This window comes from Mercenaria mercenaria, chromosome 9 (assembly GCF_021730395.1).
Source record: "Mercenaria mercenaria strain notata chromosome 9, MADL_Memer_1, whole genome shotgun sequence".
Classification (NCBI taxonomy): domain Eukaryota; kingdom Metazoa; phylum Mollusca; class Bivalvia; order Venerida; family Veneridae; genus Mercenaria; species Mercenaria mercenaria.
This window is the reverse complement of record NC_069369.1, coordinates 42,608,085-42,622,528: the sequence shown is the minus strand read 5'-3', so window position 1 is coordinate 42,622,528 and position 14,444 is coordinate 42,608,085. Positions and strand designations below refer to the sequence as shown.

General features: G+C 35.1%; 1 protein-coding gene across 1 annotated transcript in view; it reads left to right on the top strand.

The window, feature by feature from the left end:
• Window positions 1-14,444, top strand: part of LOC123546994 (adhesion G protein-coupled receptor L2-like) — a 448,877-nt gene that overhangs the window by 46,739 nt on the left and 387,694 nt on the right. The window contains exons 6-8 of the mRNA XM_053550531.1: window positions 793-917; window positions 5,823-5,944; window positions 12,636-12,713. Of these exons, the coding sequence (XP_053406506.1) occupies window positions 793-917; window positions 5,823-5,944; window positions 12,636-12,713 (325 nt within the window). The remainder of the gene's footprint in view (window positions 1-792; window positions 918-5,822; window positions 5,945-12,635; window positions 12,714-14,444) is intronic.

The following is a 14,444-nucleotide window of genomic DNA, read 5'->3' as shown; positions in this document are numbered from 1 at the left end:
GTACTTCCGTTTTCACTGGCGTCAATATTCATGGAGAGGTCAGAGGATGCGGCAATGTGTAATGGTCAACATTTAAAAGCTTTTTTTTCCCTATTTTATGTAAAAGGGGTTCCATCACAAGATGTAAAATATTGGTTAGAATAATAGGTAATTCATGAAAAAAAGTATTTTGCTTAAACTGTGTCTAAGTTACATAAAAAAGTAAAAGCTATAACTATAAAACTTGGTTTGAAAAAAGGAAAGCCTTCATGTAAAATGTCACACTTTTTTTGGTGCTAGGGAACAAATTGAGCTATCTTTAAAACTGCTTGAGCCATTAAGCAGAAAGTTCACACATTTATTGACTACATTGATTTGAGTATAAATTGCCCCAAAACGGAAAACACTTTCTAAAACTTAACTGAATCAAAGTAATGTGAGAGAAAATAGAAAAAAAACTCATTATTTTGAAAACCACCCATATGTGGGCTCCTGTCTCACTTGATGTTTCCAGCTAAATGTGAAAAAATTAAGGTAAAACTCATTAGAAAACTTACCGATGAAAGCAGAAATACATTCACCTTGCCATATTTATCAACCATTTCTGTGACCAATCTTCCACCACCACCATGTCGACAACTTCTGCAAAAGCTGTTGCTCTTATTAATTATAAATTGCAATGTGGCCATTCATTTAAAAGGTGTATTAACTTTTGTTGGTATTTGTATTTATTACATTTGTTTGATTAACCTGTATTGGAACAGTTTTTAATATTTAAGAAACTTGTATTGTATCGAGTCAAATAATTTACAGGAAGCGACAACAAAAGAATTATTTGAGGTCATTGGCACCACAGTCAAAGTAAAATCTGATGTTTTTGAGGGAACATTCGATTATGAAAAGATTGGAGCTACACTTAAATACCCTATTATTTTAGAGTAAGTCATTGTTTTATTCATAAAAGCAAAATGAAAATAGAATATATGTAAGCTATCACAAGAGTCGTCTACAATAAAATATCAGAAAATTAAAGACCCAGTCAGAGCCTAGATAGCTTTAGACGTCTGTGTTAAGGGAGTTCCACACGTTTGATAAACCAGAATTAATGGCGTAAAGTCTATCATCTGGATAACATAGAATAAAACCTGGACTCTGTATAGGGAAATAGAAATCATTTTATGAATTAATCCCAACCCGTGAGTAAATTTAATAAAAGAGAAATATAACTATCTTTCTAAAGATGAAAAATGATATTAAATTTTTGAAGTGTTAAATCAGTTCCAAATAATGTCTTAATATCAGCGTGTAATGTGGGGTCCATCTCTTTAATCATGAGCAGATATCTCAAAAACAAGCTCGCTGACATAAATGTGTATATAGAGACCTTATTTACACAAGGGAAACAATCTGCCTATTGAGTGAAATTGTTGAGTGAACACTTTTTGTCAATTCCGACACTGTCCTTTTGATATAAGTGCAATGGAAAAGTAATCAACCTAAATAACTTGCTATACAGAGTAACACATTCATGCATCTAACGTTCCTGAAGATTATTTTCTTTAATTTTCTCATATTTCTAGGTTTTTCCCCATACTTTGCCAAATATTTATAAGTACAATGTAGCAAAAAGTGTCTCTTACCAGCATTCGCTTTCTCAACAAATTTTATCTTGTGAAATTCTATAGGTTTTAACTTTTTAAAAAATTCATTTTGTTAGTTGACAAATTTCACTACAAAAGATGTCACACATTGCCCAAGGCATTTCTTGATTTGATCTTAACATATTTTTCTTTTCATAATTCTGACCACTGTAGTAATTATGCATGCTTTTTTTCATGCCTAGAGGTAAAAAATTGCAAGAGATAATAGCCACATAGTTACCTAAGCCTACAATAAGTGTTTTAGCTGAGTCTCCATTTTTGTGCCAAAATATTTTGTCTGTCTGCATGTTCCTTCATCTGTCCAGTTGAATTTATGTCTTGCTTATCTCGAAAAGTATTTGAACAAGAGTCATCAAACCTCACAGGTTTGTTATGCAGTGTGTGAAGTTGAGCACGTGGTATTTATACCCCCCGACAACAAAGTTGTAAGGGGGGGTATACTGGTTTCAGGTTGTCTGTCTGTCCATCCGTCTGTCTGTCCGTCTATCTGTCCGTAGACACAATCTTGTGCGCACCATCTCTCCTCATCCCCTTGACACATTTTAATGAAACTTCAAACAAGTGATCAGTAACAACAGTAGTTGTGCATGGGGCATGTTAGGTTCTATCAGAAATTTTTTTTGCAGAGTTACAGGACTTTGTTTTTTGTTACTATACTATATACATAGACACAATCTTGTGCGCACCATCTCTCCTCATCCCCTTGACACAATTTAATGAAACTTCACACAATTGATCAGTAACAACAGTAGTTGTGCATGGGACATGTTAGGTTCTTTCAGATAAAAAAATTGCAGAGTTACGGGACTCTGTTTTTTGTTACTATACTATATACATAGACACAATCTTGTGCGCACCATCTCTCCTCATCCCCTTGACACAATTGAATGAAACTTCACACAAGTGATCAGTAACAACAGTAGTTGTGCATGGGGCATGTTAGGTTCTTTCAGAAAAAAAATTTGCAGAGTTACGGGACTTTGTTTTTTGTTACTATACTATATACATAGACACAATCTTGTGTGCACCATCTCTCCTCATCCCCTTGACACAATATAATGAAACTTCACACAAGTGATCAGTAACAACAGTACTTGTGCATGGGGCATGTTAAGTTGTTTCAACGACAAAAATTGCAGAGTTACGGGACTTTGTTTCTTGTTCACATACTATGTACATACAGTCTGCATATGCAATCTTGTGCACCCCTAATCTTCCGAACCCTTGCACACAATTTAATGAAACTTCACACAAGTGATCAGTATCAACCCTAATTGTGCATGGTGCATGTTACTTTCTTTTAGATAAATATTCTGCATAGTTATGGGACTTTGTTTTTTGTTACTATACTGTATACATACAGTCTATATACATACAGTCCACATAATTATGCAATCTTGTGTGCGTCAAATTGCAATGTACTGTGTCAGTGCATGTGGGGGGTACATTCATCACCTTTAGTGATAGCTCTAGTTTAATTGAGATCTCACACAGCCAGATCAGAGTTATGGCCTTTGACTTAGTATTTGACCTTGAGTTATGAATCATTACAGAATTATTGTTCAGCATGTGAAGTTGTGCATCTGAGTTTTTGTTAGAGATTTCACTTAGCCAGACCATAGTTATGGCCCTTGACTTAGACAAAAATATGCATATAAGGTCATGGAATGTAATGGGAATATGATTCAGCATGTGAAGTTATGCACTTGGGTTTAGATAGTGATTTCTGTTGGTCAGATCAGAGTTTAGGACTTTAATTTAAACAAAAATATGCATAAAGGGCATAAAAATTTGTGTTGCATATATCTCAAATTTTTTTTGACTCAGAGTTGTAAAACATGTAGCATGTGAAGTGCACTCGGTGTTCTGTTTGTGATTTCTCTCAGCCAGACCAGTTATGGTCATGGACTTAGTGAAAAATACACATGAAGTGCTTAAAAGTGTGGGTTGCATAACTTGTTATATCTTAAAAAAGAATTGAGCTAAAGTCATGAAATCGTGTAGGAATATTATTAGTCCCCTACTGGTTGAAAACTGGTTGTGCTTTTCCATCCGTCTGTCATTCCGTCCGTCCGCAATTTCGTGTCCGGTCCGTAACTCTCTCATCCATGAAGGGATTTTAGTATTACTTGGCACAAATGTTCCCCATGATGAGACAACGTGTCATGCACTATACCCGGACCCCTTGCTTAAAGATCAAGGTCACAATTGAAGGTCAAAGGTCAACAGGGCTTTTTTCTTGTCTGGTCCATAAATTTGCCATCCATGAAGGGATTTTAATATTACTTGGCACAAATGTGCCTCATAACAAGATGATGTGTCATGCACATCTTTCAGACCCTTAGCTCAAAAGTCAAGGTCACACTTGGCAGTCAAATGTTAACATGGCATGAATAGGGTCTGTTTCCGGTCCATAACTCTGTCATTCATTAAAGGATTTTAATATCACTTGGCACAAATGTTTTCCATGATGAGACAACGTGTCATGCGCAAATCCCGGACCCCTGGCTCAGAGGTCAAGGTCACAATTGGAAGTCAAAGGTCAACAGGGCTTTTTTCCTGTCTGGTCCATAACTCTGCCATCCATGAAGGTATTTTAATATTACTTGGCACAAATGTTCCCCATGATGAGACGAGGTGTCTTGCGCAAAACCCTGACACCTAGCTCAAAGGTCAAGGTCACAATTGAAGGTAAAAGGTCAATAGGGTTTTTTTCCTGTCCGGTCCAGAACTCTGTCATCCATCAAGGGATTTTAATATATCTTGGCATAAATGTTCCCCATGATGAGACGACATGTCATGCGCAACAGCCGGAACCCTAGCTTAAAGGTCAAGGTCACACTTGGAGATCAAAGGTCAATGGGACATTTTTCCTGTCCGGTGTATAACTTTGTCATGCAAAACAGGATTTGAATATTACTTGGCACAAATGTTCAACACTATGAGACGGAGTGTCTTGCGCAAGAACCTGGTCCCAAGGTCGAAGGTCAAGGTCACACATAGAGGCCAAAAGTAAGATACAAGTATGACTTTGTCTGGAACTTTTCTTCTTCATGCATGGAGGGATTTTGATGTAACTTGGCATAAATGTTCACTACCATGAGACGAATTGTTGTGCGCAAGAACCAGGTCCCTAGGTCTAAGGTCAAGGTCACACTTAGAGGTCAAATGCCAGATTCAAAAATGACTTTGTCCGGAATATTTCTTCTTCATGTGTGGAGGGATTTTGATGTAACTTGGCACAAATGTTCACCACCATGAGGCAACCTTGTTTTTAGAATTATGTCCCTTTGTTTTTACTATAAATAGCTTATATTGTAACTTATTTATTACAGGCCATAGGGAAAAATTGAGACCAGTTTTTGTCGTACAACATGATTGTTACATCCATTTTTAGGTGTATCTCTACCTGGTTAAGAGTTTTGTATGGACTTATATAGAACTTTTTTATTTTTTTATTTTTTTGTTATAAATAACTTATATGATACCTTTTTGGTAATCGGCCAAAAAAATGCTATATGAAAACAACTATAGGTTTTTATATATACAAATTTTAATCCAAGTGTTTTGTTATAACATATTGTATATATAGTACAATATTGTTTATACATTGTTGCAGTAGAGAAAATTAGCTGTGCCTTCCAGTAGGGGACTTTGTATTGCATGGCAATACTTCATTCACTTGTTTATCCTATTAATTTGTGCACCTGAGTTCTTTTATTGGATTTCACTCTGCAAGAACAGAGTGATGGCCCTTGAATTAGTTAAAGCTATGCATTAAAGGCATTAAAGTTCCATTGGGTCTAGGATCACGAGTTACCTGCCCTTGAAAATGGCATTTCCTCCAAAAATGCCATTTTCAATGGCAGATAACTCTTTTTCAATACTGGTGACCTATGACTTTTATTGCATATCTTTGTTTCTTAGATGATTGTCCTTCAATATCCAAAGTTTGAAGAAATTCTATTTTTGGGAAAAATTTCACCCATCTCATATACAGAGAAGTCTAGCCTGTGAGAGATATTAGTATGCCTTTACAGGTCTTATTTGCAGCAGATTTTCAGCCAATATTTAATTACCCAGCTGGGTAGTTCACCGTAATTGATAAACTTATATTTTCAGAACTTACAGACATCATATTTAACAGCTGGTTATATATTAGTGTATTGTATTTGTATTCAGGGTGTCGGATGGAGCTTTGACATCGTCAGTAAGTACAAACATTTTTGTGGTGGATGTCAATGACAATGCTCCAGTGTTTGAAGCGATCAGTGATATTACAGTTTATGAATCAAACGTTGAAGGTGTGTTTTCTTCAGTTTGAACTTATTATTGGTTAAATATATTTTTGAACTTAGTACATGTTTCCCTGGAGATAATAAATTCTCTAAATGAGAGGTGAACCAAACACAAACGCAACGATAATGCCATAATAATGTCCATGAAATGCACAGAAATGTTGGTGTTGTTTGATTACATTTTTAGCTCGACTATTCGAAGAATAAGTAGAGCTATCCTACTCACCACGGCGTCGGCGTCGGCGTCACACCTTGGTTAAGTTTTTCGTACCAGTCCACATTTTGACAAAGTCTTTTGAGATAAAGCTTTGAAACTTTCAACACTTGTTTACCACCACCATGGCCAGTTATAGGCAAGAGCACATAACTCTATCAAGGATTTTGGCTGAATTATGGCCCCTTTTGACTTAGAAATCATGGTTAAGTTTTTCGTACCAGTTCATATTTTGACAAAGTCTTTTAAGATAAAGCTTTGAAACTTTCAACACTTGTTTACCATCACCATGGCCAGTTATAGGCAAGAGTACATAACTCCATCAAGGATTTTGGCTGAATTATGGCCCCTTTTGACTTAGAAATCTTGGTTAAGTTTTTCGTACCAGTTCGTATTTTGACAAAGTCTTTTGAGATAAAGCTTTGAAACTTTCAACACTTGTTTACCATCACCATGTCCAGTTATAGGCAAGAGCACATAACTCCATCAAGGATTTTGGCTGAATTATGGCCCTTTTTGACTTAGAAATCTGGGTTAATATTTCGTACTAGTTAATATTTTGTCAAAGTCTTTTGAGATAAAGCTTTGAAACTTTCAACACCTGTTTACCATCACCATATCCAGTTATAGGCAAGAGTACATAACTCCATCATGGATTTTGGCTGAATTATGGCCCCTTTTGTCTTAGAAATCTTGGTTAAGTTTTCCGTACCAGTTCATATTTTTTGTAAAGTGTTTGACATATGGCTTTGAAACTTTTATCACTTGTTTAGTATGATAGTCTCTATCTGTGGGAAAGAGTACATAACTCTGTCATCTATTTTGGCTGAATTATGGCCCTTTTTGGACTTTGAAATTGGTTCTGTTTTCATACAAGTCCACGTTTTGTCAAAACTATTTGACATATGGCTTTTAAACTTTGAACACTTGTTTATCATTATGATTTCCATCTGTAGGCAAGAGTACATAACTATTTTGACTGAATTATGGCCCTTTTTGGACTTTGAAATTGGTTCATACATTGCCATTTAGTGCAAGACTTACCGAAATCAAAGAAATACAGGAACATTGTTTGTCTAATCTATTTATTTCTTTTGTCTGAATATCTGTGAAAATATTTTGACCCCATTCTTCAATCAATTCTTCGAATAGTCGAGCGCGCTGTCATCAGACAGCTCTTGTTAAAACACCCTATGGAAACCACAAAAACAATAGTTTAATGCTAGAATAATTTATTACTCTAGCATAAAACTGTTGTTCCTGTCACTTAACAGAAGAGTTGATGTGTGTTAACAGTGAGATTCTCGTGCTTGTATTTTGTTAAAACATCTTTTTATCCTGCGTCGAAGGCGGAGGGATATAGTTTTGGCGTTGTCCATCCGTCCGAGCCCACATTTGCATACTTAGGTGGCTATAGGAACAATAGGTAACTGTACTTTTTCTTTGATTCATTTATTCTGTAAGGCTTTTACGTGGCTATTTTTCTCTTACGTGGCTAAAAGAACAATAGAGAGAACAAAAGAGTAGCCACATATATACCCATATGTAGGAACTTCCGTTTTTCCGTCAGTCCGTCTGGAGCCATATCTAGGAAGTGGTTTGGAATATTTAAATAAAACTTTATATACATGGCCACCACTATAGGGAAATATGGCCCGTCAAGTTTCAGTCAGATTGCCCAAGTAACACCAGAGTTTTGGCCCTTAGTAGTTTCTGGTGTTAACTATATAGGGTACTATAAATATGGCAATTCCTGCTTCATAACATATTTGACCTTGAACTATGAAACTTAAACTGAATTTAGATCACAATAATGTGGTAGTGCACACACAATTTCGTCAGGATCTCTTTAGTAACTTAAGACTTTAAGACTTATTGCCCTTTAATTATTTAAAAATCCACATATTTGTACATAACAAAGTAACCAATTGGTAGAATTTCATTAAACTTCTTTCATTTTTTTCGATGAACATTTATTATCAACATGTGAAGTTGTGTACCCACATCCGGTCATCCCCACGGCCCTAGTCACACCCCTCCCCTTCCCCACCCTCCCACCCCACAAAAAAAAAAATCTTAGTTTTTTTTTAAACCTTTCATGAATGTTTTTCAACATGCAAAGTTGTATCCTTCCCCACCTCGCTTCTCCACCCAGTCACCCCCACCACCCCTATCATGCACCCCTCCACCCCCAACAATTTTTTTTTTTTTTTTCATTTTTTTATTTTCCATCAATATTTATTATCAACATGTGAAGTTTTGTACCCTCACCCGGTCACCCCAGCTTTCCCCCACTACCCCCCCACTTTTTTCATTCCTTTTTTTTTCAAAAACCTTCCATGAATATTTATCAGCATTTGAAAAACTTCTTGTAGTACACAAAGTGATGTGCACTGTAAATGTGTTCTTCACTTATTAAACTACTCGAATACAAACTTCAAGCTCACATTTAAAAAAACTCCATATAATTCTAAAAGCTAAGCCTATTACAGTAAATATATTCCATTCAAAATTATTTCATTAGTCAGGATCAACTTAACATACATTTATTATTATGGGCATACTACAAAACATGGAGTGGAGTCGTGGAGTGGAGTCAGGGAGTGGAGTCGTGGAGTGGAGTCAAAATTGGAGTGGAGTCATGGAGTGGAGTCAAATTTGGAGTGGAGTGGAGTCAAAATTGGAGTGGAGTCATGGAGTAGAGTCAAATTCGGAGTTGGAGTGGAGTCAAAATTGGAGTGGAGTCATGGAGTGGAGTCAAATTTGTTTTATCAAGAATATTTATTTATTGATATTTTTATAACTATTCAACATAATAATGCTTTTGTCTTACATTGATTGTAGGTACACGGAACAGAGGGCTTTGTCAAATTGTTAATTGTCAGTATATTTTATCTCATTGTTTTTGAAAAGATTTTAAAGCATCACATAGATATGAAATACAATTTTATTTATTTGAGAACAGTTGTAAACAAATCAGAAGGCGGTCAACCCATGGGAACATATTCAAATAGAATACTGGTAAAATACTGGTAATAACCAAGTTTCCAAAACTAAGTTCCAACTGAACAACTGTAGGAGCATGTTCTAATTACTACTTGATGTATTCTCTGATGGGTTGGGTATAATAATAGACAATATTTTTCATAACCTTTATCAGTGAACAAATATAACACTCCTCATCAGTGTTTTTTTATGCCCCCGAAGGGAGGCATATAGTTTTTGAACCGTCTGTCCGTCTGTCAGTCTGTCTGCAATTTTCGTGTCCAGTCCATATCTTTGTCATCGATGGATGGATTTTCAAATAACTTGGTATGAATGTGTACCACAGTAAGACGACGTGTCGCGCGCAAGACCCAGGTCCGTAGCTCAAAGGTCAAGGTCACACTTAGACGTTAAAGGTCATTTTTCATGATAGTGCATTCGTGTCCGGTCCATATCTTTGTCATCCATGGATGGATTTTCAAATAACTTGGCATGAATGTGTACCACAGTAAGACTACGTGTCATGCGCAAGACCCAGATCCGTAGCTCAAAGGTCAAGGTCACACTTAGACGTTAAAGGTCATATTTCATGATAGTGCATTGATGGGCGTGTCCGGTCCATATCTTTGTCATTCATGCATGGATTTTAAAATTATTGGGCATGAATGTGTACCACAGTAAGATGACGTGTCGTGCGCAAGACCCAGGTCCGTAGGTCAAAGGTCCTAAACTCTAACATCGGCCATAACTATTCATTCAAAGTGCCATCGGGGGCATGTGTCATCCTATGGAGACAGCTCTTGTTTTTATTGAAGATTGTTGTTTTTGTTGTTTTACTTAACAAATAATTTGGCTTTAACGATTTTTTTTATTCCGATGTTACTTTGTTCCCAAAAAATTGCTTAAGGAACTACACATGGAGTAGCATTATTTATTGAATGACCCTCGTATTCCTGAGTGTCAAAAAGTTAGCAATGTTTTAAATCCATGTGTATAGCATGCGCAAATTTTAGCAAATTTCTGATTTCCTGACTTATGTAATGATAGCACATTGTTATGGTACATTACAATTTTAATTACAAATATTTGCGAATTTTTACAATTTGCCAAAATTTCCACCTCGCTAACTTTACCACTTCTACGGTATGTTTCTGTGCATCTAAAACTCTGTCTATTACTTGGATTATTCATTAATTTTCACCATTGTGTGTTTATCACAGGTAACTAACTACCTTCTGGAAATATATTGGGCAAATAATTTAGTTAATTTATTCCTATTTCATCTATATACATACATATCAAAATAAAATACATGTAATCTTAAAATCTCAGCCAAGTTTGATTCTGGGCTACACATGTATACTGTAAGTCAAGAGTTGTCGGCCCTTCAGGTTAACGCAGTTTGTTACATATCACCTTGTTAGATCTAGTACATTACATGTATCTTGATTTCTTTAGGAATCCTAATCATATTTATATACAATATGAAATGATCTTAAGATTTAGATCAGGGGTGATTATAAGGCAAATCAGACTAAAAAGTCTAGCAAAGTCAGAGTTGTAAGGCCTTGATCAATAAAAAAATGATTCCTACGTTTACACTTTCATTTCTGCATCAATCCAAATGATATTTATGAAGAATTAAAATCTGGTGCAAGTGTGATGGTAAGATCTGTTAAGAAATAGGGCTGTGTCATAACCATTTATGCGTGTAATATTTGAAATAAAAATTCTCTTCAAATGGTGACACTGACCTAATGATTCCAATAGCCCCTTCATCCCAGTGGTCTCAAATGCATTTCACAGATAAGAAACATGTTTTTTTATAAAGTTTCACCTAAAAGTCTGTTACTTTTAATTAACAGGAAAAAAAAACAACAAGAAAAACAACATGTTATCTCCATGTGATGAACATTTAATATATAAATGCAAATGCCATTTCAAATTTAAATAATAAATCCAGTGCTACATCATGAAATGCTAGAAATTTTTTTTTAACATTTTTAATTGGAATTGACACCACTATGATAATGCACAACCTTTCTCCTGTCACTTAAAATGAAAATTAATGTAGGCAACAACCATTATTATACCCTAATTAAACCTTCAAATATCTAATCAAACACATGGTAGGTGTTAGAAATACATGGAACTAGAACATAGATAGACACTACATACTGACTGCATTTTCTCTAAAGGGCAATAAATCAATACTTTGCTAACAGGAATTTAGATGGAGTTTCACAGGCTTAATACAACATTTCAAAATTTTGACTCGATTCCACTCCAAACTTGACTCCACTCCAAAATTCGACTCCACTCCAAATTTGACTCCACTCCACGACTCCACTCCATGTTTTGTAGTATGCCTTTATTATGTACACTTAAAACATTTTGTTTTCTGTTAAATGATCCTGACTAATGAAATTATTTGATTCTTAGTAACATCTGTAACTTTTTACCAGATATATTATATTTCTTTGCCTTTCCTCACCACAAGATACATCAAATTTGCTTGTTATATAAGCACCTTCGTGGCAAAGCATAAAGGTATTACAGCCCTGTAAGGGATAATTCATTATGTAAATGTGATCAGACAAGGTTAACATTCCCTGCATTTCATGGATACTTAATGTCATTGATAGACACAACATGTGTTATCCATACAGAGATGATTTAAAGTAGTACTGGAACAGCTGTTTGTAATCCTACAGTAATAATGTGTGCTGTACTCTTGAAAAAATTTAATTGAGAATGTCAAGGTTTCATAACTATGACATTTCTAGTATTCATTTTATATAAATAATTATATAATTTTATTACATTCGGTCTAAAGATCCATTCTGTTCATATTGTAAACTTTCAGCTATGGCTTTATTTATTTACCAGGAATTTACCAAGAATGTCAAGGTCTGTGTTACTACTACTTTCTCAGAAAGATATGCTTTATGAATTACAAGTTAGCATAAGTTAACATTTTGTGTGGTGAAATCATCTGGAGTTGTACACACACAAAAAAAATTAATGTAACTTATAAGAGTCTTTGATATTGAACATGTTTTAAGTTCAGTCTGTTTAAGTGTTACATCACATCAACACAGTTTATGTTAAATGGTGGAGAAAGCCCCCAGGTGCCTCTAGATGGTGAAAGCCCCCAGGTGCCTCTAGATGGAAAAAGCCCCCAGATGCCTCTAGATGGAGAAAGCCCCCAGATGCCTCTAGATGGAGAAAGCCCTCATGTGCCTCTAGGTGGAGAAAGACCCCAGGTGCCTCTAGATGCATTATTCGAAGTCAGCGACCTCAGTACTCAGCATCAGAAGTCCCTTGTGTAGATTTAGAACTGTAGTTGATACAAGTATTATAAAGATTTGAATATAAGAATTGTTGCTACAAATTCATCTAAAAGTAAAACTAACTTTTCTGCGTTATTAAATAAAGACACTTTCCATATATTTTGTTGCCTAGGAACATTGCTTGATGTTACTTTATCTGTTTCAGGTAATATTGTTGTACAAGTCAAAGCAACAGATGCAGACGGCACGGATGAAAATAACCAAATTAAGTTTAGCATGACTGGTAATTATCTATTTTTGCAAGAAATAAGTATAGGAAACTTACGGAAAGAAAATCAAAGGAGCTGGATTATGGCAGTAATACTGCCTTTTTCCGCTTCTAAATCATGTGAAACAATGTATTTTGTATGTTAACGAAAGACAAACATTTACAAAATACACAATGTACTTTGCACAAATGAGGACACTACTCAACCACAGTATACAGAATGATCAGTTTTTATGCCTCATGGACATAATTATAAGTGGGGTTTGCATCCTTGTTAGTGTTAGTGTCCTACCGCAACCACACCTTGGTTCCAGTTTTGATGCACTTTCTCTATCTCTGTAATGACTTGATGGATTTGCTTCAAACTTAAAAGTATTATTCCTCATTATCATCCACATCATATGACACAAGGGCCATAACTCTCACACCAGTATTTCATGAATTATTCCCCTTTTTAACATAGAATTTCAGGTTAAAGTTTAGATGCACTTAAAATCTCTGTTATTACTAACTAGATTCGATTCAGATTGGTTGTCCCACATCATCACTCATATCATGTGATATAAGGACCATAACTTTTGCTCCAATATTTCATGAATTACGCACCCTTTTTACTTAAAATTTCAGGTTAATTGTTAATGCACCATACCTGTCAAGTTTCCAAAATATGAAAGAGTGAAATTTGTGCGAGTGCGAATGGAGGTGGGTGCATGAGGGGGTCTCCCCCCAAGAATTTTTTTTTAAAGTATATATGAAAATATGCATTCTGGTGCTTTCTGAGACCATTAATATGAATTTCAGGTCCACTCTTTTTTGCCTTGCTTTAACACAGTCTATATGGAAAACACATTTTTTTGTTTAATTTTATTTCATGATAGATCTACAAGAAAATTTATTTTTCTAAAAAACAAATAAAATTAATAATGCAAATTTTATAACTGATTTTGTCAGTAAAACTTTAGTTTTTATTACAGCCGTGATATCTATGAACCTAAATGTTTAATACAAACAAATGTCTCACTAATCTACGTACTCTACTTTCGATTTGAAATATGTACGTTCGGTTTGAACATGCACCGGAAAAACGGTTGTGCATACAACTTACTTCCTACATAGCTTGCAGAAAGCAAAACTAGGTGTTTAGTGTTTGGGTCGGGGGGGGGGGGGGGGGGGGACAAATAAAAATAAAAATAAAAATCCCAATTTTGAGCAGTCGACCAAATAAATAAAAATAAAACATCCAAAAGGATACAATTTTTTTATTTTTTGTACACCCCAGAAAACAAAAGCTTGCAAGCTTAAATTGCATACACACTCACAAAATGAACTATTCTGAACTGGTTTACTATCTCATCATCTCAGTATACTGTTTTCTTTATGTGTAGCTTGTATGAATAATGCAATTTTCAAAGTCACCAAAGATATGTATTATTTGTGCTTTTGTATGTATCTATTTTGTAGTAAAAATATACTTGTGGTTTTTCATAATAAAATATACAGATACCACAGTTGACATATCATAAGAACATTGCATAATGTTTATTATATAAACATGAATAAAAACTGCTGTTAGAATGGGGATATGCAATGACTACTTTAGGTCTGCATCCTGCATACATGTATGCATATTAATTGGCCTTAGATGCAAAGTCTTAAAAGACAGGCATTGTCATACAAGAAAGCCAAAATTACAAATTGATAAACTGGCTTTAAAATTAAATGTCTTTGGTTAAGTTTCAGTGGCTT